The 24,992-nt window shown below is 40.9% G+C and overlaps 1 protein-coding gene across 4 annotated transcripts in view; it reads right to left on the reverse strand.

Annotated features, from left to right (window-relative positions):
• The window catches only part of CDK13 (cyclin dependent kinase 13), a 125,597-nt gene extending 105,635 nt beyond the window's left edge, over nucleotides 1-19,962 (reverse strand). For all 4 annotated transcript variants that reach the window (XM_004462568.5, XM_023589972.3, XM_023589971.3 and 1 more), the window contains exon 1: nucleotides 18,742-19,962. In XM_004462568.5, the coding sequence (XP_004462625.1) occupies nucleotides 18,742-19,955 (1,214 nt within the window). In that variant the 5' untranslated portion in view covers nucleotides 19,956-19,962. The remainder of the gene's footprint in view (nucleotides 1-18,741) is intronic.
• Nucleotides 19,963-24,992: the final 5,030 nt, after the last annotated feature.

Below are 24,992 nucleotides of genomic sequence, written 5' to 3' on the forward strand. Positions count from 1 at the left end.
GAGGACCCCTATCTCACTCCATATTCAGGAATCAACTCAAAATGGATCAAAGACTTAAGCATAAAAGCCAGGACCAAAAAACTCCTGGAAGATAAGGTACAGAAACACCCACAAGATCTTGTACTAGGTGGAGTCTCTTAAACCTTACACCCACAGCACAAGCAACAAAAGAAAAAATATGAAAATGGGACCTTCTCAAAATTAAACACTTCTGTACCTCAAAAGACTTTGTGAAGAGGGTAAAAAGCAGCCTACCAATGGGAGAAAATATTTGGAAATCACACACCTGACAAGGATCTAATATCCATGATATATAAAGAAATCCTACAAATCCTACAAGAATAAAAAGACAAATGACCCAATTAAAAAATGGACAAAAGACGTCCACAGATGGGAAACGGACTTTGGCCCAGTGGTTAGGGCGTCGGTCTACCACATGGGAGGTCCGCGGTTCAAGCCCCGGGCCTCCTTGACCCGTGTGGGGCTAGCCCGTGTGCAGCACTGATGCGCGCAAAGAGTGCCGTGCTACACAGGGGTGTCCCCCGCGTAGGGGAGCCCCACGCGCAAGGAGTGCACCTGTAAGGAGAGCCGCCCAGGGCGAAGGAGGGAGCAGCCTGCCCAGGAATGGCGCCGCCCACACTTTCCGTGCCGCTGACGACAACAGAAGCGGACAAAGAAACAAGACGCAGCAAAAAGACACAGAAAACAGACAACCGGGGGAGGGGAGGGGAATTAAATAAATAAAAATAAATCTTAAAAAAAAAAAAAAAAAAAAAGACGTCCACAGACATTTTTCTAAAGAAGAAATACAAATGACAACAAAGCACATGAAAAAATACTCAGCTTCACTGGTTATTAGGGAAATACAAATCAAAGGTACAATGAGATAGTTTCACACCTACTAGAAGGGCCACTGTTAACAAAACAGAAAACACAAGTATTGGAGAGGATGTGGAGAGAGAGGAACACTTCTTCTGTTGGTGGGAATGGAGAATGGTATAGCGACTGTGGAATTCTGTTTGGAGGCTCCTAAGGAAGTTAGATATAGTTCTACCATGTAACCTGACAATACTGCTACTAGGTATATACCCAGAACTGACAGCAGTGACATAAAAGGACATCTGCACACCAATGTTCACAGCGACATTATTCACAATTGCCAAAAGATGGAAACAAACCCAGGTGCCCATCAGCTGACGGTCAGATAAACAAACTGCAGTATATATACACAATGGAATATTATTCAGCTTTAAGAAGAAATGAAGTCATGAAGCACAGGGTAATATGAATGAATCTGGAAGACATTATGTTAAGCAGTAAAGAAAGCCAGGCACAAAAGGACAAATATTGCATGACTTCACTATTATGAACTAAATATAATGAGTAAACTCATGGAATTAATAGCTAGAATGTAAGTCCCAGAGAAAAGAATGTAGTTAAGAGAATGGAAAGCTGAGGTTTAATATGTGCAGAATTGGTAAAAAGTGGTTTGGAAATGAATAGAAATGGTGAAAGCATACCATAGGATTTGTAATTAGTAGCACTCACATATAGGTATGATGGTGGTTTGTTGTTACTTTTTTTTTTTTGAGTAATGAAAATGTCTAATAATGATCAAAGCGAAGAATGCACAACTCAGTGATTATACCAAATGCCAATGATTATATAATTTAGATAAATTATATGGTTTACGCCCAAAAAAATAACAGGGTGGGTTGGGGGAAAAATACACCAAAATGTAAGATACAGACTATACTTAGTAGTAATACTTTGATAATGCTCTCTCATAGTTACAAATAATTCACAACATTGCAAACTGTTTGTGGTGGGGTGATGTATGGGAACTCCGTGTGATGTTATGTATGTTTGTTTCATAAGTTCACTACTTTACTATACACTTATTGTTTATGTATGTTCATGTCTAAATGATATACTTCAATAAATTATCTTTTAAATGGGGGAAAAATAATTTAATGGAGCCAGCATCCTGGATTCTGTGTGTTTTAGTTTGCTAAGTATGTATACTAGTTAGCCAAAGGGATGCTGATTCAAAGTACCAGAAATCTGTTGGTTTTTATAAAGGTGTTTATTTGGGGTAAGAGCTTATGGTTACCAGGCCAAAATCATGTTACTTCTCTCACCAAAGGCTTTTGCCTGTGTTGGAGCAAGATGGCTGCCAACATCTGCCAGGGTTCAGGCTTCATGGGTTCCTCTCTTCCCAGGGCTTGCCTCTTTCCAGGCTCAGTTGCTCTGTTATCTCCACAAAGTCAGCTGTACGCTATGAGGTTCTCTAGGTTTTGCCTCTCCACAAGGCCAGCTGTAGACTTTCAGGCAAATGACTCTGTCTCTCTCTCGGGTTTCTGCCATGTCACAAAGCTGTCTCTATTCCTCTGGGTTCTTCTCCTGTGTGTTCACTTCCTGGGCTCCAGCATCAAAACTCCAACAGTAAAAAACAACATCGAAAGCTCCAATATAAAAATCTCCAACTCTGTCCTTTGCCATGTCTTTTATCTGTGAGTCCCTACCCATCAAGGGATGGGGACTCAATAACCTACTGATGGGGCCCAATCAAAGATTTAATCATAATTTAATCATGCCCAGGTACAGACCAGTTTACAAACATAATCCAATATCTATTTTTGGAACTCAAAACTATATCAAAGTGCTACAGTATGCCAAACCAAATTCCCAGAAATGGGTTGGCTTTTATAACAAAATTTATTAGGGGTAAAAGGCCATGAAATGGCCATGGCCATGAAAATGTCCAAAGCAAGTCATCATTAGAAATGCTTTCTGACTAAAGGTTGGCAGTTGGCAGATCCTAGCGTTCTGCCACATGCCAAGGCAATATGGTGGCTCTCAGTCTAGGTCTCTGCCTTCTCCTCAAGATTGCTTTCTCTCCGAGTTCAGCTCTGGGTAAGCAATTATATGGCAGGGCTCTTCGGTCTTGAGCTGCTCCATGACCTAACATCTGGGAGACCTCTGGGAGGCCTCTTTTTGTGCCTCTGTACACTGCTGATTTAGAATACACATAGCCTCTGGTCGATAGGACAACTCTCAGCTATTCGGAGCTTCTTTGCCTTTCTGTAGTACTCTCCTGCAATTGGCAGGGTCAAAATGGCAGCTGGCTTTCTCTCTGTGTGTGTCTGCTTTCAGTTCTCAGTTTATACAAGATCCACCAAGAGAGGTAAGACCCACCCTGGGGTCATGCCTCACTGAGGTAATCCAATCAAAACCCCAAAGCAGTCTAATTGAGTAAACTAATCAAAAGTTCCCTTAACTCAATCTGATCCAATCAAAGGGTCCCACACCAATGGGAATGGATTAGTTTAAGAACTTGATCTTTTCTGGGATTGACAAAAAATCTTCAAACAGCCCACACCCTGATATTTGAGTTGTTCTGTTTTGGATGATTATGAATAAAGTGGGACAAACATGAAGGAAAAAAAAAGAAAACAAAACCAAACACTCAAAACATATAACAGCAGATTTGAAGTGCCAAAAGAACAAGTGAAAGGATGCCAACATCTGAACTTGAAGAGACAGGAGAACAGACAGAAAAAAAGAATGGGGGGAAGCGGTTGTGGCTCAGTCAGTTGGGCTCCCGTCTACCATATGGGAAGGCCCTGGGTTTGTGTCCCAGGGCCTCCTTGTGAAGGCAGGCTCACACGCATGCTGCAGGTGCCACCCGGCCCGCATGTGCCATGGAGTGCTGCCCAGCCCACAAGTGCCACGGAGAGCCACCCGGCCCACCAAGCACTGTGGAGAGCTGACTCAGCAAGGTGATGCCACAAAAGAGAGACAAGCAAAAAATGCAGAAGAGTACAGTGATGGACACAGAGCAGGCAGCAAGCAAGCCATGGGGGGGGGGGGGTGGAGGAGGGGAATAAATAAAATAAGTACAGACTAAGATGAATGCGCACACACACAAAAAGAATGGGAAGAGCAGGTATGGCTCATGGGGTTGAGCTCTTGCCTCCCACACTGGAGGTCCTGGGTTCAGTTTCTGGTGACTCCTGGAAAAAAACAAAAGTAAACAACAAGCAAACAAACCAAAAAACTAACTTAGGGAAACTGATGTGGCTTAGCTGCTGAGCGCTGGCTTCCCAAATACGAACTCCCGAGTTCAACCCCCAGGTCCCAGTATCTCTTTTTAAAAAAAAAGGGGGGGGGGGGACTGAATAGGGTCTCAGGGAATTGAATGACAACATGAAATGCACAAACACACATTACAGGTGTCCCAGAAGGAAATGAGAATGGAAAAGCAGCTGAAAGAATATTTGAGAAAATAATGACTGAAAATTTTCCAACCCTTATTAAAGACATAAATATCAATATCCAAGGAGCAACGAAATTGTTCTAAAAATTTTTTTAGTCATGAGTGCACATTGTGATTATACTAAGAGCCACAGATTATACATTTTGAACAGACGATATAATATATTAATATATCTCAATAAAACTACTTAATAAATAATTGTGCAGGAATAGCTAGAAATAGCAGCTATGTATAGTCAGGGGAAACAGAGATTGAGAGGTGCTGAACATCTGTCTTTTTTTTGTTATTTTATTATTATTATTATTGAAATAATGAAAATGCTGATAATGATTGAACAACTATGTGATTATATCAAATACCATTGATTGTATACTTTGGATGGACTGTATGCTTTATTAATCAATAAAATTAATATGCTGAAAAAAATACATCCAGGAGGACAACACACCCCAAACAGAATAAATCCAGATAAACCAAATCTGAAACACCTACCATTCAGAATGACAAATCCAAGATATAAAGAGAGGATTCTGAAACCAGCAAGAGAAAAGCAAAGTATCACATACAAGGGAACCTCAGTAAGACTACCATTCGTGCATCAGAAACCAGAAAGGTGAAAAGGGAGTGGTATGATGTATTTAAGGTACTGAAAGTGAAAACTGCCAGTCTCTTTATCCAACAAATCTGTCCCTCAAAAATGAGGGTGTTGGAATGAATGTGGCTCAAGCAACTGGGCACCCACCTCCCACATGGAAGGTCCCAGGTTCTGTTCCCAGTGCCTCCTAAAGAAGATGAGCAGACACCACAGTGAGGAGCAAACACCACAAACAGCAGATGCTGCAACCAGCAGATGCCGCAACCAGCTGGGAGCAGAAGTGACCCAAGTTGTCAGGCACTTGCCTCTCACATGGGAGGTCCCGGGTTTGGTTAATGATGCCTCCTAAAGTAGACAGGTTGACAATGAGCAGACAGACCAGGAAGCCATCTTGGGGGGGAAGGGGCATAAAGAAATGATGGTGTTTCAAGTCTTCAAACAAACAAAAACTGAAAGAGTATACTACACCAAAAGAACAGATTTATAAGAGATACTAAAGGGAGGGCTTCAGACTGAAAGGAAAAAAAACAAGGCCTAAGACTTGGAGAAGAGTATAGAAATGAAAAGTATTAAGAAGGTTAAATTAAAAGGTAAAAAGACTGAAAAGAGTAAGACAAAGGATAAAACGGATGAAGTAAGTAATGCCTTTACAGTAATGACATTGAACTTTAATGGACTGACCTCCCAAATCCAAAGAGACAGACTGACAGAATGGATAAAAAATATATGATCCAGCTATATGCTATCCACAAGAGACTCACCCCAGACATAAGGACAAAACCAGGTTGAAAAGGAAGAGCTGGAAAAAGACATTCCACACAAATAGTTACCCAAAAAGATCAAGAGTAGTGATATTAATATCAAATGTAATAGATTTTAATGCAAAATTGTTAGAGAGAGATGAGGAAGTATATTATGTGTTAATAAAAGAGGTAATTCATCATTATATTATAGTTATTTTTCTATAATAACTATTTCTTCTAAAATAACTATAATAAATATTTATGCACCTAACCTAGGTGCCCCAAGATACACAAGGCACACACTGGCAAAACCGAAGGGAGAAACAGACTACAATAACTGGACGCCTCAATACAACACTCTCAGCATTGGACAGAACATGTGGACAAAGGTTATATAAGGAAACAGAGTTTGATTATGATAAATGAACTAAACCTAACAGACATTTATAGAGTATTAATCCCAAAACAGGGGGATACACATTCTTTTCAAGTGCTCATGGATCCTTCTCCAGGATAAACCAGAGGTTTGGTCCAAGTCAGGTCTCATTAAACTTAAAGAGACATAAATCATATAAAGCACTTTTTCTGATTATAATGGAATGAAGATGGAAATCAGTAACAGACAGAAAAAGAGAAAAGTCACAAATATATGGAGATTAAATAACACATTCAAATAATTGGTGGGTCAGAAGAAATTCCAAGAGAAATTAGTAAATATCTCGAGACAAAGGAACACAACATATCCAAACCTATGGGATTTGCTAAGGCAATGCTGAGACTGAAATTTATAGCTCTCAATGCTTAAGGAAGAAAGAGCTAAAATTGAAAGAGCTAAATGCACACCAGTAGGAACTAGAAAAAGAACAGCAAACCAATCCCAAATCAAGCCAAAGGAAAGAAAGAAAAACATCAGAGAAGAAATAAATAAAATTGAGAACAAAAAAAAAACAGAATCAACAAAACCAAAAGTTGGTTCTTCAAGAAGAGCAATAAAATTGTCAAACCCCTAGCTGGACTGACAAAGAAGAGAGAAGATGCAAATAAATAAAATCAGAAATGAAAGGAGGACATTACACTGACCCTGCAGAAATAAAAGAGATCATAAGAGAATACTGTGACCATCTGTATGCCAACAAATTAAGACAAAATAGATGAAATGGGCACATTCCTAGAAATACATAACCTACACTGACCCTCGAAGAAACAGAAGATCTAAACAAATCAATCACAAGAGATTGAAACAGTCATCAAACACCTCCCAAAAATGAAAAACCCAGGACCAAAAGTTTCACAGGTGAATTCCATCAATCATTTGAAGATGATCTAATACCAATCTTGCTCAAGCTCTTCCAAAATACTGAAGAAGGAACACTACCAAACTCATTCTAAGAAGTTAACATCATCCTAATACCAAAGCCAAATAAATATACTAGAATGAAAATAACAGACCAATTACTCTAATGAATACAGATGCAAAAACCTTAACAAAAGACTTGCAAACCAAATTCAGAAGCACATTTAAAAAATTATAACCACAATCAAGTTGATTTTATCCCCAGTATGCAAAGGTGGTTCAATACAAGACTCAACTAGTGTCATACACCAACTTAATAAATTGAAGAATAAAAATCACATGATCATCTCGACCTAAAGAGAAAGCATCTGACAAAATACAGCATCCTTTCTTAATAAAAACACTATGAAAGACAGGAATAAAAGGAAACTCTCTCAACATGGTAAAACACATATATGAAAAACCTACAGCTGACATTGTACTCAATGGTGAAAGACTGAAAGCTTTTCCACTGAGACTAGGAACAAGACACTATTACTCAATATTGTGCTAGAAGTCCTAGCTAGAACAATTAGGCAAGATAAAGAAATAAAAGGCATCCAAATAGGAAAGGAAGAAGTAAAACTTTCGCTATTCACTGATGATATGATCCTATACCTAGAAAAAAAGAAATTCACAACAAAGCTCCTAGAATTGATAGATGAGTTCAGCAATGTAGCAGGATACAAGATTAATGGGCAAAAATCAGTATGACATCCCATGTCCACGAAATGGAAGACTAAATATCATTAAGATGTCAATGCTACCTAAAGTGATTTTGCACAGATTCGACGCAATCCAATAAAAAAAAAATCCAACAGCCTTTTTAAAAGAAATTTAAAAACTAATTATCAAATATATTTTGAAGGGTAATAAGTCCCAAATAGCTAAAAATGTCCTTAAAATAAAGAATGAAATTGGAGGACTCTCACTTTCTGACTTTAATGCATATTACTTAACACTGTAGTGATTAAAACACCATGGCACTGGCATAAAGACAGATATAGTGACCAAAGGAACTTAATCAAGAACTCAGAAATATACCCTCACATCTACAGTCAAGTGATTTTTGAAAAGACCCACCCAGATGGCCCAGAACAGTCTATTCAACAAATGGTACTGGGAGAACTGGATATCCATACTGAAGAAAAAGAGGACCCTTACCTCAGATCTTACACAAAAATTAACCCTAAATGAATCAAGGACCTAAATACAAAAGCTACAGCCATAAAACTCCTAGAAGAAAACGTAGGGAAACATCTTCAAGATCTTGTAGTATAGGCAGTAATTTCTTAAACCCAAAGCAAGAGCAACAACAAAAAAAAAATAGATAAATGGGGCCTCTCAGAATTAAACACTTTTTTCCTCCAAAAGACTTTGTCAAGAAAGTAAAAAGGCAGCCTGCTCAATGGGAGAAAATATCTGGAACCACATATCCGATAAGGATTTGATTTCCATATTATATAAAGAGATCATACAACTCAACAATAAAAAGATAACCCAACCAAAAATCGACAAAAGACTTGAACATTTTTCCAAAGAAGAAATACAAATGGCCAAAAAGCACATGAAAATATGTTCAACATCACTACCCATTAGAGAAATACAGATCGAAACTACAATGAGTTATCGTTTCACATCTTATAAAACAGTCATTATTAAAAACAAAAACAAACAAACAAAAAAAACCCAGAAAGCTACAAGTGCTGGAAAGGATGTGGAGATACAGGTACACTCCTTCATTGTTAATGGAAATGTAAAATGGTGAAGCCTCTGTGCAAGACAGTTTGGTGGTACCTCAAGAAGCTGAATATAGAACCGCCTATGATCCAGCAATCCCTTTTCTAGGAATATATTCAGAAAAACTGAAAGCAAGGATGCGAACTGACATTTGTGCACTGATGTTCACAGAATCATTATTCATAATTCTAAAATATTGAAACAACCCAAGTGTCTATCAACATTGCTGGTGGGAAGGTATAATGGTATAGCTGATATGGAAAACACTTTGACAGTTTCTCAGAAAGTTAAACCCAGCATTACCATATCACCTGGTATTCCCATTTCTAGGTATATTCCCCAAAGAAATGAAAGCAGGGCCTTGACGGAAAAACAAAACGTGGTATTTACATACAATGGAATACTATTCAGCTGTAACAAGAAATGAATTCGGGATGCATATGACACCACGGATGAACCTTAAGGACATTGTGTCGAGTGAAATAAGTCAGACATAAAGAGACAAATATTGTATAGTCTCACTAATAAGAACTAAATACAATGAGTAAACTATTGGAGATTACCAGGAGATAGAAGGTAGATTGAGAATGGGAATTGATGTTTAATGTATGTAGAATTTTTAACCAAGTTTACTTTAAGAGTGGAAATGAACAGAGTTGATGGTAACACATTATAGTGAGTATAACTAACACTGCTGACTTACAAATGTGACTGTGGCTGAAGGAGTGGTCTAGGGATGTAAATGTCAATTGAAAGGAAGCTAGAGGATAATCTAGGGACTATAAAATAGTGATTATGGTGGTGGATGAAGATTGTGGATAACAGTATAAATATATAAGAATGTTCTTCTTTTATAAAATGTTAAGAATATGGTGATACATGGGAAAATTAAACTAATGTAACTGATGGACGATAATCAAGAGTAATACTGTGATATTTTTTAGCAATGGCAAAGAAGAAATTACATCAATTCTAAGGGACAACAATGGGGGTATAAGAGGGATAGGATCTTTCCTTTTGGAGTAATGAAAACATTCTAAAATTGACTGAGGTAATGACAGCAAAACTCTGTGATGAAAACGAGTCACTGAGTGTACACTCTGAATGGACTGTACAAAGCATGGGACTATAGAGCAGTTAATCCTGTAGTTGAAGATGAACTGTGGTTAATAGACCAAATATGAGAACATTCTCTCATGAATTATAATAAATATACACTACTAATACAGGGTGTTAGTAACCGGATGGGGTGGGGCAGAAATATACCAAATATAAGATTCGGACTATATTAGTAATAATTTGATGATGCTTTTTCATAGTTTATAACAAATGTTTCAAAATATTGCAAGTTGTTGATGGCAAGGTGATGCCTGGAAGCACTGTGTAATGATACATTTGTTTTGTAAGTGCACGTTTACTATACATTTACTGTTTGTTTTTATGTTTATGTATGAATAACAGACTTTGATAAAACCTTTTAAATGAAAAAAAAAGAATTTATTCATAGGTCAATATTAGACACTGTCGATATCAGCTGGGGTTTTTTTTTAACCCTATGGTGAACATTTTCTTATCCAAATCTATTTTATATCATATACTGAGTCCTTATTACCATATGTTATGCTAGGTGCTAAAGGTTCATTAAGATGAAAGAACCTCATGGGACTAACAATGCAGTGGCTGACACAAAACAAAATGTTATGGGACTTTTCATCCAACTACACAAGTCAAAAGACAGTGGAGGAAGTGGACGTGGTTCAGGGGACTGGGCTCCTGCCTACCACATGGGAGGTTGCTGGTTCAGAGCCCAGTGCCTCCTAAAAAAGATAGCAAGCTGGTGTGACAGGCAGGTGCAGCAAGCTGACACAACAAGAGACACACAGAGGTCCTGAGTTCAGCTCCCGGTGCCTCCTAAAGAAGCAAGGAAGACAGACACAACAAGGGGGTGGGGAGAAATAAGTAAATAAAATAAATCTTAAAAAAAAAAACAAAAAAAACTGTGCAGTATGGGGGGGAGAAGGGGGGCTGTTGATTTAAACTCCATACCCAGCACAATTAGCTTCCAAATGGAGACTTTTCCAGACAAAACAGCAGGCCTGTATTATAAAAAAAAATGTTCAAAAATATTCCTCTGGCCAGAAGAAAAATGATACTTCATAGGAAATAATATCTGTTCAAGGAAATGAAAAGCATTTGGAATGGTAAATATGTACATAAATATAAATGACTTTACCCATTTTTAATTTTGTAAAATATAATGTGTCAAACATATGCAGAAATAAAACATGACAAAATAGTATCAGAAAAAGATGAGAAGAAAAAATGCAAGTATGCTGTTGTAAGATTAATTAGTACAGGAACTATGATAAGTTAAAGATATATATTGTAAAATCAAGGAGAAAATCTTTGTGACCATGGGTTAAGCAAAAATTTGGGGGAAGGAGGCAGGGATAGGGGTGGAAGGGAGTGGTGAGGATACAAAAAGCACAATCATAAGAATGAATTGGGGAAGCAGACTTGGCCCAGTGGTTAGGGCGTCCGCCTACCACATGGGAGGTCCGCGCTTCAAACCCCGGGCCTCCTTGACCCATGTGGAGCTGGCCCACGTGCAGTGCTGATGCGCACAAGGAGTGCCCTGCCATGCAGGGGTGTCCCCCGCGTAGGGAAGCCCCCACACGCAAGGAGTGCGCCCGTAAGGAGAGCCACCCAGTGTGAAATAAAGCGCAGCCTGCCCAGGAATGGCACCACCGACACGGAGAGCTGACACACAAGATGACGCAACAAAAAGAAACACGGATTCCCGGTGCCACTGATAAGGATAGAAGCAGTCACAGAAGAACACAGAGCGAATGGACACAGAGAGCAGACAACTAGGGGGAAGGGGAGAGAAATAAATAAAAAATAAATCTTAAAAAAATAAATAAAAAATTAATCAAGAAATAAGAATATACAATAAATACATGAAAATACATTCAGCCTTACAAGATATCAAAGAAATGCAAGTACAAACAAAAATGCACTATCTGACAACTCCAAGTGGTGTTGAGTCTGGGCAGATGGGTACCCCCATACCATTTGGCAGTGTAAAATTAGAACAAGCCTTCTGAAGGGGAATTTGACGTGTATCAAAATTATAAATGTGTATACTATCTTTGACTCAACAATTTTACTCCAGGGAAATATGATCTAGAAGAGATAAGGGGACAAAAATGCACAAAAAATACATCTGCTATAAAATATGCACACACATACGTATAACAAACAAACAAAAAAACACAAAGAGTCTATGAAAATGAACTTGGCTAAACAAGTTATGGGTCACCCATACAATAGAAGACGAGAAGCTGCTAAAAAGAAAATACTATGTCCCTGTGCATACATGTATAGATGAGTCTGGAAGCAATGTTCATCAAAATATTAAGAGTGAGGAAGAGATGAGATATGGGGGCGTTTTTGGGACTTGGAGTTGTCCTGGGTGGTGCTGCAGGGACAGTTACCAGACATTCTATGTCCTCCTATGGCCCACTGGGTGGAATGTGGGAGAGTGGGGGCAATGATGTGGACCACTGACCATGAGGTGCAGCAGTGCTCAGAGATGTATTCACCAAATGCAATGAATGTCTCATGATTATGGAGGAGATTGTTGTTATGAGGGGAGGAGTGGGGTGAGGGGGGTGGGGGGTATATGGGGACCTCATATTTTTTTAATGTAATATTAAAAAAATAAAGACAAAAAAAGTAAGAGTGAGATTTAGGGGGACTTTTAAAATCTTACACTTTTATGTACTGCTTGAAAATTACTAAAAGCCTGTATCATCTCTGTAAAGGGGGGAACAGTGAAAGTGGCCCTATGCAACTGAAAAATGCAAAAACAGAAAACTGAGGAGGTTTGCAGCTCATTTACCACTTTCAGTTTTCAGTTCCTCTCATAACCCTTTTCATTTCCACTTTATTTCCATTTTAACCTGTATTTTATTCTCTAATTTGTAAGGATTTTATTTTCCAAAACTATTAAAAACACTAGATTCTCCCAGAATTTATAGATACGTAGAAATTCTCTGCAAATAGTAATGCTCCTAATTCTAGCTTGATTGATACTTTTGTTTCCAACACACTTCAAAACCAATAAAGTTCTATGTATGAAACAAAGTCAGTGAACAATTTTTTAAAAGTTGATATATTTCTAGAAAAAGTTCTGAATAAGGCAAAAGATTAAAATTATCTTAAATATGAGTATTAAGCAACATTTACTTTTAACTCATCTTTCAGAAATAGCTACAATTGTCAGAGGTAGAAAACAAAAATTGACGTACAGGAGTTAAAAACTAGAATATGGGTCACCAGAAAATAGAATAAGGCTAAAGAATGGAAAGCTGAGGGTTAACTTGTACAGAATTGGTAAAAAGGTTGTGTGTTAATCTTTGGAAATGAAGAGAAAAGGTGAAAGCACATCATAGTGTTGGTAACCAGCAGTGCTATTATATGAGTATGACAGTGGTTGAAAAGGAAAGTCTAAGGTCAAGTAAATTACTAAAAGGAAAGTTAAAAAATGTAACATGGGACTATATAGCATAGTACAACCTCATGTGAAATATGAATATGGGTAGTACTGCATATGTAAGATTTTTTTCTTTGAAACTAAGTGAATGTATGTTAATGTTACAAGATGTATCAGGCCAAAAAAAAAACAACAAACATTATGCTAAATGAAAGAAACCAGACAAAAAGTACTATATATTGTATGATTCCATTTATATAAAATGTAAATATAAATCAATTTATAAAGATAGAATTAGATTAGGGCTTATGCAGGGCTAGAGAAGGACAGAGAAATTGAGAGATGACTGCTAAGGGGTGTGGAGTTGTTCTTTGTGGAGTATGAAATTGTTCTAAAAATTTCTGTGGTGATGAATGCACAACACTGTGATTATATTAAAAGCCACTGATTATACACTTTGAATAGACTGTATGTGAATTTACCTAAACTGCTTTTTTTAAAAAAAGTTGACACACAGTCTATTCAGAAATTTTCCCCTAAAAATTAATTAAAAAAAAAAAGAAAAACATTTATTTTGATCAGTGCAACAATAAACACTGGATCAGAATTTATTCTATTCACATTAAAAAGACTCCCAGCATCCTCAACTCATTCCAGTAAACATTCCCTCCTTATAAGTCAAACCAATTACTTCACTCATCCTAAAGGTGATGTGACCCAAAATAGCAACCAAGTTAGAGATAACTGGAATCTGTGCAAAGGTTGGGTTATATTAATCTGTGAAGAAAAATGCTATTTAAATTAATTCAACCAATAATAAACATGATTTGGAATTTGTTCTCTGGGAGCTTACAATCCAGTAGGAAACAAACGAAGTGGAATATTAGCCAACTTAGTAGCTAGCCAACAAAGTGGAATATTAAATAGAACCTTTAAAAGTTCTATAACAAAGATGAAGCAACGTGCTGTGGGAACACAGGAAAAGGAATCAACTTTTTCTAGACGAATGGTGAAAGGTTTCAAAACTGTGAGATTTGAGCTGATTTTTAAATTCAAAACTGGATTTGGGTGAGTGGGGGAGAGCATTTCTAGCTAAGAAAACATGTAAGAGTAAAATTATAGAGAAATAAAAATGCCTCAGAAAATAGGATTCTGAAAGAAGTGAATTAATCATAAAAGGCATTAAGTAATAATGCATTAGAAAGTTTAGACTTAATTTTACAAAAAGGGAGTGGGCAAGGTTTTAAGAAAACTGTCCTGTGATAATGTAAAGAATAAACTGGAAAGAAAAGAATGGTAACAGCAACCGAGATTAAAAATGTAGGCCTCAACTAGGATACTAGAAATGGAGAGAGAAATGTTCGAGCAAAGAAATGGCATAAGGGCCGAATAGACATGAATGGCAGGTAAGGTTTGATCAGAGACAGAGCAAAATATAATGCCAATTTCTAAAAATGAAAGGAGTGATTACAGGTTTGGAGACTTGAGACAGGTCATCTAAATTTATGAGAATAATTCCATTATTACTAGAATGTTACTGCATTTATTCTAGTATCCTATAATTTTGAGACCTTTTTTAAAAATTATTTTAATCTGTTCATCTAAGGACACTCATGACATTTCTATTAAATACAAATCAAGTCAGCAACATTTTATAAATGATAGAAGTACTATTTAAAATTCTGGGATGTCTTCATTTTGTCTATTTTTGAACACTCATTTTCAAGACAAAACACTAAATAATCCACAATAGAGATATATCTATCATAGGCAAGTGAATACTAATAATTTCACTTATTTACATCTGGGGTCCACCCATCTTCAGATTCTCAGAATTCCAGTATTAGTCCATAATGGGGCTTCAGCTGTTTCTTGGTGGAATGGAACCAATTACATATAACAATTTATTGTATTGATTGTAACTGATCTGACTTTATTCAGTATCCTCATATCAAGACAGCCCATTCCATAACAACCATCAAGACTAAATGTCTTGAAGGAATACTTTTAGTCTATTTTGTAAAGACAAAATGAAGATATTAACAAGTTTAACCTCTCCCACCATTTATAAAAGCTACAAATTAATAAAATGAGCTAAAAAAATCTTTAGAATAATTGGTTTTTAAAATCCTCAAAATGCCGAAAAGATGGTCAGGGAAAAGAAACGAAATATATATCCAAATAGGGGTTGAATTTTCGCAAAACATTATGTGAGGCAGGCAGGAACCTTGAATGACAGCTAAGATTGAATACTGCATAACATCAAGAGTACATACTTTATAATCAGTAAGGAGTTGGAATCCAAGTTGAACTTGGAGGAAATCACTCAACTTTTTAAAGCTTGGGTTTCCCAATCTATAAATAGGAATTTCACATGGGTTTGAGAGTAGATACATGTTAAGGGTTTATCAATGCCTGACTAAAAGTAAATCAAAATATCAGTACTATACCAACCTCTTTTAACATACCCTCAAGGTTTACAGAAAGGCCAGTCAGCAAGATATGTGACCTCCCACAGTCCAGCAGTCAAGTAGTACAAGAATCAGGTTATATAGGGGGTAAAGTAAAGAAAAAAGAGACTGACGAAAAGCATGAACGGAAGACTGGAGATTCAGATGAAGGCAGAGTAGGCTGTGAAGAAGACATTCAAATGGTGGTGATTTACTCTAGGAATACACAGAAAAATATTCATACCATGGTTTTGATACAATTTTCAATGGGTACACACAGCTTGGAAAAAACCTACCTTGACAATTCATTATATGGAAGTTCCATATGGGCTGGGAAAAGAAACACTGCTATTTCTTACAGCATAACCCATGAGTTATAGTAACTACTTACCTAAATTCCATATATAATCTAGGCTCACCAAAATATTTTGCTTATTTCATATGTTCTGGTTAACTCCATCTGTTCTTCATTTACCCATTCAACATTTATTTATTACGAGTCTACTATGTCCAATACTGGGCTTTCACCAGGAATACCATGGTGGGTAAAACAGGCAGGCTAGTTGCCTTCAGGGAGCTCACAATCCATTGGTCTATCATTAAAGAACTTGGTCACCTACAACAATCACTAAATACTAAAAGTAAACAAAACTTTTGGCACTAAGCCCCCTAAGTGAATTCAATTAGTAATCTATAAACTGTAATAATACATTTGCAATATTTAAAAATCTTAAGTTATTCAATCATTTTAGCTGTTACTTCCAAGCACCACATTTTAAACAGGACATCTGACAAACTAACAGAACACTGTGAAAAATCTAGGATTTATACTGTTAAAAAAAAATGTTTTGGGGGGGTTTTGGTTTTGGTTTTAGTTTTTGTTTTGTTTTGTTTTGTTTTGTTTTGTTTTGGCCTAGAGAAGAAAAAATATCTGACAACTGTCCTTACATTTTAAAGAGTTAGCACAGAGGCTTGCTCTTTATCATTCCAAACGGTAAAAATTTGGATCAATGGATAGAAGTTACCTGGAGGCAGACTACTGTTTCAAAATGAAGAATTCTAACAACTCAAGCTATTCAAACAATAATTCAATCACCTTGCCTTTCTACAATTATATATACTTTACAAAACACAAATTTTCATTTAATCCTGGAAAAAACCTCCCAAACAAGTATTTCTCTGTTACAAGTTTAGGAAACTAAGTTTCCAAGGGGCAAAGTAACATGGCAAACCAAGAGGAGAATTGAAGTCCTAAATCTAATAATGGAACAAGCTGCTTCAAAGTAACTGTTTTCCACCTCTAGATGTAGTCAAGAAAGTACCAAATGTCCATCTGCAAGCAATGTTGGCCAAGATATTCTAAAGCTTCTTTAATGGTCAATCCTTCAGGAGTCCTGATGGCCAATCTAAACACCGTGAAAAGATTCAGTAATGAATGACCCTCTGGAATGAAAGCTGCATGAAGGCAAGGACCTTGTCTGTCTTCTGCACCCCTACATTCCAGTGCCTAGAACAGTATCTGGCATTTAATAGGGTATTCAATAAATAAGTGCTAAATATAGCACTATTCTATAATAAAGGACCTTGCTAAAGTACCCAGCAACTAATAAGCCTGATAAACACAATATACATTCTTAAAATTGCATCACACACTGACATTTTCCATCTTAAACTAATTACAGGGGAAAAAAAGCAAAGCTTCAGGCAAATCTAAAATCTTATAATTAAAAATATAACGTCTTACCCAATATAAAGGCTAAATTTGGTGAAATGCCAGTATTCTTTGCTTAAGCCATCAACTAAACATTTTAAGTGTGCTTAATTAAACACTGTAAAAATGAAGACGTTTATGCAGCTGTTATGGTTTAAAGACAACTCCATCCAGATTTCTATTCAAATCACATTTTTTTACAAACACGTAATATGCTGGCACTTTAACACTTTAAAAAGATCTGCTAATTTTACAGGTACATATCTTGTATTGAGAATTCAACATGACCCATACATAGAGGTACTCAGCATCCACTTGGCATTATTGAAAACTAAGACCAATAGGAAAAGATCAAGTGATCCAAATGTCATTTTGTGATCCCCTAAATTGTGGCCCAGAATTTTCAGACAAGAAATATTAAAACCTGCAAAATACTCAAAAGTTATTTTTAATTTATTTTGCTTAATGGATAAGTACATGCACACACATTTTTGGAAACCCAGGTTGTATAACAAGCAAGGGGTAACAACTTCATAAAAATTTTACTTCAATTTCACAGGATTAAATTATACCTTTAAAAGATTTCTAAGCAAAGACCTGGTATTTTAAAAGAAAAACTTAGTTAACTGTAAATCAAGCAGTTACAGATTGTTTATAAGAATATATGAATTTACTAAAGCCATTCACTTGGTTACACCAACTAATTTTATAGCATATTAGCAATGGGACATTATCACAAACCAGAGAGAAACCAAAGTCGTGAGATTTTGAAAGATTACGTAAACTATCCCACACAAGAATATCACCAACGAATATCTTCCTCAGCTTCAGAATTTAGAACGATAACGTCTCACATAAGCTGTTTTCATATATTAGAATCAACTTTACAAACCGGCTGCTTTTCCCAACGCTGCAGTAATCATATGGAACACTTTCTAACTCTGACATCAACCCGTGAGTCTGATTCTCCATTACAGTGTTAGTCCCTACGCGGCAGCCCACTCCTCAGTCTCCAACAACGAAACCTCTTTTATTTCAAAATTCAGACAAACTAAACAACTTCTACGCTGACCCCAACCAATCATGTAGGACAAGCAAAGAGAAGGAGAGAGAAAGCTGTTACTATACGAATGCAACAAGTTTAAAACTTTTAACTCTTCCCCAGAATTCTTCCCTCCCAGGGCTGGGAGAAGCTTTGTAGGACCTGTTGCTTTGTCCCTCTAACCCCCTAAAAGGTGTCACTGGCGCGCGAAAACGCCTCTCCCTCCATGAAGCCCGCTGCGAGGTTCTTTTCTCCAGCCTCGGCTGCTGGAGTCTAAGCTCGACTTTTCCTGCCTCCCGGGGCCCGCCCCAGCTCAGCCCCCGACACCCGGACCGGCCGGCGGGACTCACCTGATCACAGGGCTGTAGGGGCTCCGGGAGCGGCGCCAGCTGCTGCTGCTGTAGGGGCTGGGGGACACGTCGCCGCCCCGCTCGTAGGAGCTGTGACGGCTGTAGCTGGGGGAGCGGCGGCGGCTGTAGGGGCTCGGGGAGCGCGGCGGCCGCCGAGAATAGGGGCTGCTGCCACCTCCTGCCGGGCTGGGGGACTTGCGGCTCCTCAGGCTCTGCGAGGCCCTGTGGGAGAGCGGGCTGCCGTCCCGGCTTCCCAGCGGGCTCAGGGACCGCTGCCGCCGCCTGTAGGCCTTGGGCTCCGCCTTGTCCTCCCGGTAGGCCTTGGGCGGCTCCTTGTAGGCCGAGGGCGGCTCCTTGGACGACTTAGTCCGGCTCCGATGGGCCTTCAGGTCTCGGTCCTTGCGGCTGCTGCTGCTGCTGGACGTGGCCGAGGCGCTCTTCCGGCGGCCGCCGCTGCTGCTGCTGCTGCCGCTCTTGGCGGCCTCGGCCCGCTCCTCGCCGCTGCGGCTGTGGCGGCTGCGGGACTTGGAGGCCTCGCTGCCGCCGCGCTGCCCGTCCCGCCGGCGGTGCTCGCGGTGGCGCTCCTTGCTGCGGCCGCTGCTGCTGCGGCGGTCCCGGCGGGGCCGGCGCTCCGAGCCCTCCCCGCGCCGCTGGGTGCCGGAGGAGGAGGCCGGACTCCCGCCGCTGCCTCCCGTTCCCCCGGCAGCCGTCGCCGCCGTTGCCGCGCTGGCCCCCCCCAGCAGCAGCCCCTGCTCGGACTGGGAGCTCACATCCTCGTATTCCACCAGCGGGGTCACACCCCCGCCGCTACTGGCACCGCCACCGCCGTCCTGCTGCGGCTGGGGCAGCGAGAAGACCCGACGCTTCTCCGCCTCCTGCCCGGCGCGGGGCCCGCGGCGCCGCTTCTGCCGCCCTCCTGCGCGCCTCTTGCCTCTCGCCAGCCGCTTGACCTCCAGAGGGGGGCCCGGGCTGAAGCAAGAGGAGGAGGCCGCGGCGGCGGCGGCTGCGGCGGCGGCCGTGCCGGGAGCAGCCAGGAAGAGCAGAGGCGGCGGGGGCGGCGGCGGTTGCAGGAGCTGCGGCTGCAGGAGCGGCAACAGCAGCGGCGGCTGCTGAGGGGACAGGAATCGCCTCCGCTTGCGGCGTTCCTCCAACTTCTTCTCCGCCCAGCTCAGGCCCCCGCCTCCCCCCAGCGCCGTGTCCGAGCTGCTCGGCATCGCCTAGAGCCCGCCGCAGAGCGCGGCGCGGGTGCGGCCTCCTCCCGGGTCAGATCCTGGCCATCTCCCCCGCCGGAAACGGGAACAGCGGCGGCGGAGGGACACCGAGCACCGGGGCCGGCCGGGAGACGCGCCACGATAATCCGGGTCGGGACAAGGGTCCCCGGGTTCCAGGTCACAGTGGGGGAACGCAGCGGCCTCCGGGCCTGAGGAAAGCAGGAATCCGGGAGGCAGAGCGCCCGGTCGGGGTTTCGTCGTCCTATCCTCGGCAGCAAAAACACCAGATGCGCCGGGCGCTGACCTGCGGGGGGAGTCCGGAGTCCTCCAAGTGCCCCCGGGGGTGGGGAGCGGCCTCGGCCGCGCTCTCGGCTCCGGCGGGCAGGGCGGGCAGGGCAACGCGGAAGTACCACCTTCGCCGCCGCTTCACTCCATCGCGCCCTGACGTTGGGTGCGAGTTCAAGGGAGGGGAGTGGGCAAGACAACAACACGCCTCCGCCGCCTCCTCCTCCGCGTCGACGTCGTCCTCCTGTGGTGGCGGCGGCGACACACCGCGGGCGCCTCGGAAGTGGCCTGGGCCTGACAACAACTCCCGGCCTAGAGCCTCGCGCACTCGGCGGCCCGCGGGGACGGGCGGCGGGGCGGGGCGAGGCGGGGGCGACCAGGCTGCGGCTCACGGTTGGGGCAGCGAGTGTGCGGGGCTGGGCGGGGGGCTGTTTCCGGGGAGATGGGGGCGGGGGCGTTTCTGAGTCTGTGGCGGTGGGTGCGGGCTCTGACTTTCTTCCTTCGCAGCGGCCGCGAAGAGAGGTGGCGAAGCTGCCCCCCTTCCTCCACTCCCCCCCCCTCCACGAGGAGGCTCCTGGTGTGCGCGGCCGGCCCCGGCTCGCTCCTCCCCTTCCCTCTCCGCTCCGCGTCAGGAGGAGGGAGGGAGGACAACGGAACTCGCTGGTTGGGCCCTAACCTCCACAACCCCTCCTTCCCGTATCGCTCTTTCGGCCTTTCCCCTCGGCCCCGACGCAAGGCCGGGGGCGCGTACGCACGTCACGCTCCGAGAAAGCCGAAGGTGACTGGTGGCGGCGACTAGGAGGCGGGAACGAAGGAGCCGCGTACTAGCGTGCTCGCTCCCGCCAGCGTTCCGGGCCGTCCGCACCGGAAATGGCGTAAGTAGAACACTTACGCTTCCGGTGAGGGTGGGACTGTCTGAAGAAGGGTTAAAGAAAGGCGAGGGGTTTTGCGCCGCCCACTGCTGTAGCTTGAGACTTTGGGATTGCTGGCACCCGGGTCGACCCTGTTGCTAGCGTCCGGCGCGCTATCCCGGCCCAGGCTCACTGCAGGCGCCGCATTGCCTTGCCTGTTGAGTGAAAGGTCACGGCTGAAGCAAGAATCCCCGGAGAACTCCGAGAGGAGTAATGCTGCTCGTGGCCTTCTGGGCCGGGCAGTTTCCTGGCGGCTGCCCTCAGCCAAGCCTCGGGAATGGAACAGCTGCGGGAGGAAGAGGAAGGACACCCCACAAAAGAGAGTGGAGGTGGCGTTAGTTTAACTTCTCATGTACATCCGAGTTCGTGGCTTCATCTTACTCTAAAAGCACAGTTGGAAATCACGGTCTCGAGATTTGATTATACTGAACTTTACTCTTTTAAAGCCTTAAATTTGTACGGGAAGTAAATGAAACGTCTAGAGGGACTCCCGAAGATCCCAGAATTATTGCCAGGGGCTCTGTTAAGGCCGCAAGCTCGAAAGAGGGCTGTCTTTTTGGCACTTCACCTGCGCTCACTTTAGTATCCAAAGCTTGTAGGGCTGCCAAACAACCGTTCTGCGACCTCACATCTCATTTCTTGCCTTGTCAGGATTGCCTTTCACTTACAGACTGGGCACTCGGGATAATTAGATTAAGATCTCAACGGTGCACTGGGTTTAAATATGGTTGAAAAGAAAAACTAAGCAATCCGATCAATGCCTACACCCATCACCCTTTTGCAAGTTTTTTTTTTAATTTGTTCAGATTATTAGTCATTAAACACTTGGTTTTTATCCATCATTCACCCCTTAATGTAAATAATTTTAATCGGCTTGACTTCCACTAGCGCCTATCTCAGATTAAACTGCTGTAACCTAAAATTAGACTGCGGTTAAAGTATACAAAGGGTGTTTATTTACTGAAGGAAAAAGAAAGCAAAGGAACAGGTATTTTGTTGAAGTCAGCATTATCCAAGAGGGCATACGTGGTTGGGCCACACAGTGAGACCTGTGGAGCCAGAAAGAAGTGGCAATGGCAGTAAGAAACAGAAATTTAATAGTAAAGTAGGGGTCAGGATCCCTGAAATAAATTTCTTCTTGTCGTCATTTCTGAGTGACCATCCTAGAGCTAGTTAACAAGTGGCTTAAAAAATATATAGCATCTACCTGCACCACCCTGCTTAGAAAAACCTGGAGTAGCAGAACAAGTTCTCTTTAAACAGTAAGTTGCACGTGAAAATTAGTCGCACATGAAAGTCTGTCATCTTCTTATACTAGCAAATAAAGTTTGATCCATAGTAAGTGGATAAGTCCCAATTCAGCCCTCAAACAGAAAACATGTACTGAAATATTTTTAGTGGACTTCCTCCACCCACATATTTCCTCAAAGATTCTTGGTGAGGGGTGGAGAGGGAGGAAAGAAGCATTTTGAGTTCCCAAAGACAGTAATTAATTAACAATCCACACTTTATTGTACAGCCAACTGCCCACACTCTTTGAAATACAAACAATAAGTTTCAAACTCCAAAAACTGGGAATGCCCCTTCAATTAGAATCCATCTATTTATATAAGCCTGTCTTATACTTTATATAGCCTGCATATAAAGAGATTTAAAATTTATATTTGGGACTAAGAGTATTTGGTTGCTTGTGTATTATAATTTATTTCCCACTGTTTAAAAAAAAAAAAGTGAAGAGCTAAGTTCTTTGCTTTCTTTGTTTAACAGGTTATATATTAACTGTCTCAAAGTGTAGCCTGGGAACTAAGACCCTTTCAATGAGCCTGCAGTCAAAACTATTTTCATAAAAAGACGTACATTGTCTTTTTCACTCTCTTTCTCTCAAGAATGTATAGTGGAGTTTTCCAGAAGCAGCATAATGTGATGACATCATCATTTGACTGCTAATGGAATGTGTGCTTCTGTGTTCATATATTTTCTAGAATCTTCTAAGGTAGTGAGTTTCTGAAATGTGTAAACATTTGGAATATCTGCATAGTTCTTGAACCAACATTTTCCAAATGACCAATACATGATGGTACAAAATCATGTGTGAAAGATTCATTTAAAGTACAAAACAGACTGAGGGTTTTAATATAACAGAATACAAGTTCATTGATGTGATTTCATATTCCACTTTGCAGCTAACCGTTAAGAAACTACCATGGAGTTTTGGTGTAGAAACAAAGAATAACCATAATTATCCGGAAAGATTATTAAAATACTTTCCCCTTCTCCAACTTATCTTCTTCATATACTTCCACCAAAAACATAATTGCATGGTGGTGGAGTGGTACATGGGAATCCTGTATTTTATACATGGTTGTTTTGTAAACTCACAACTTCTATAATAAAAAATAAAAACATTGCAACAAATTGCAAAGAAGGCAGATATGAAAATCCAGTTCAATTCTCTTAAAACAGACAATAAAGGATTTTCAAAAAAGTAAAACAATAGCACTCTAAATTTTTTTTGTTTTGTAACTATAGTTGCTTTTCATTAAATATGTATTATTTATGTTATGATAGGTTTATTGAGATTTCAAATAGTTAAGATTTTTTAATTTTCTCAGTTTTTATTTCTAATATGGTAAATAGCTATAACTCAAAGTTCTTTGTGCGCCTCAATGATTTTTAAGAGCGTAAAGGGATCCTTAGACCAAAACATTGAAGAACTACTATGATAATTCATAAAATTTCCAATTCTCCCCTTCATACTTCTAATGGTACAAACAGGTCACAAGAGTAAGAGCCAATAGGTCATGCACTATCATTCCAGAATCTTCCTTATAACTAGAAACCTTTGCAGTATCTGTTGACACTGAGACCAATGAGATAGGTTGTTTGACTTACAATTAGGTTCCTCCCAATATTGTAAAAAATCAAACTGGCCTTATTTCTGCCCATTCTTCTCCATCATATGAAAGAACATCAGGGGAAGCAGAAGTGGCTCAAGCAATTGAGCTCCTGCCTACCTCATGAGAGGTCCCAGGTTTGGTTCCTGGTGCCTCCTAAAAAGAAAAGCAGCACACAACAAACAGACACAGCAAATGCAAACAATGAGGGCGTGGGGAGAAATAAATAAAAATAAATCTTTGAAAGAAAGGAGAAGGGAGGGAGGGAGAGAGGAAAGGACATCAGGCATGTGATTGTTAAAAGCAAACCCAAATATGCTCAAGCTAAGACGATGGAATTTATCGATTCAATGATAAATAGTGGCCAGTATCTACTGAGCACTTACTGTATGCCAGGCTGTGAGCTCAGTGCTTAATTTTCTTATATAATCCTCTCAATAGTGCCTGTTAGGATGGAGACCACAGTCCTGGCTTTTCCTGGAGTGGTCATGGTTCATAACATTTGTTCAAGCAATTATTAATATTTGTTTAATCACAGATTTCCCAGTTTGGGCATCCATTTTCTGATTACCTGTGGAAAAAGAGTTTTTCCCACTGTTTGTAAATGAGGCATAGAGAGATTGACTGTCTTGCCCAAATTACACTTTTAGTAAATGTGGATCTGGGATCCTTACCCAGTTCTTGATGATTTTGAAGCCCATGCTTTCAAGAATTTCAAGATGATTCACAGTATTATCAACACTCTTGAGATTTATGTTAAGCCCAATTATAGTAACATGCTCCAAAAGTAAAGTGTGAGGCAAAATTTATGATAAAATTTATGACAGATATGCCCTTCCCTGACTCATTTTTTGCACACTTTAGGGGCACACACCTGCTATCAACCCTTTGCAGGAGAGCAATGCTATATTTATGTGTTTGGGGATGGGTTTCTTGCTGGCTGGGTAAGG

This window comes from Dasypus novemcinctus, chromosome 5 (assembly GCF_030445035.2).
Source record: "Dasypus novemcinctus isolate mDasNov1 chromosome 5, mDasNov1.1.hap2, whole genome shotgun sequence".
NCBI classification, from domain to species: Eukaryota; Metazoa; Chordata; class Mammalia; order Cingulata; family Dasypodidae; genus Dasypus; species Dasypus novemcinctus.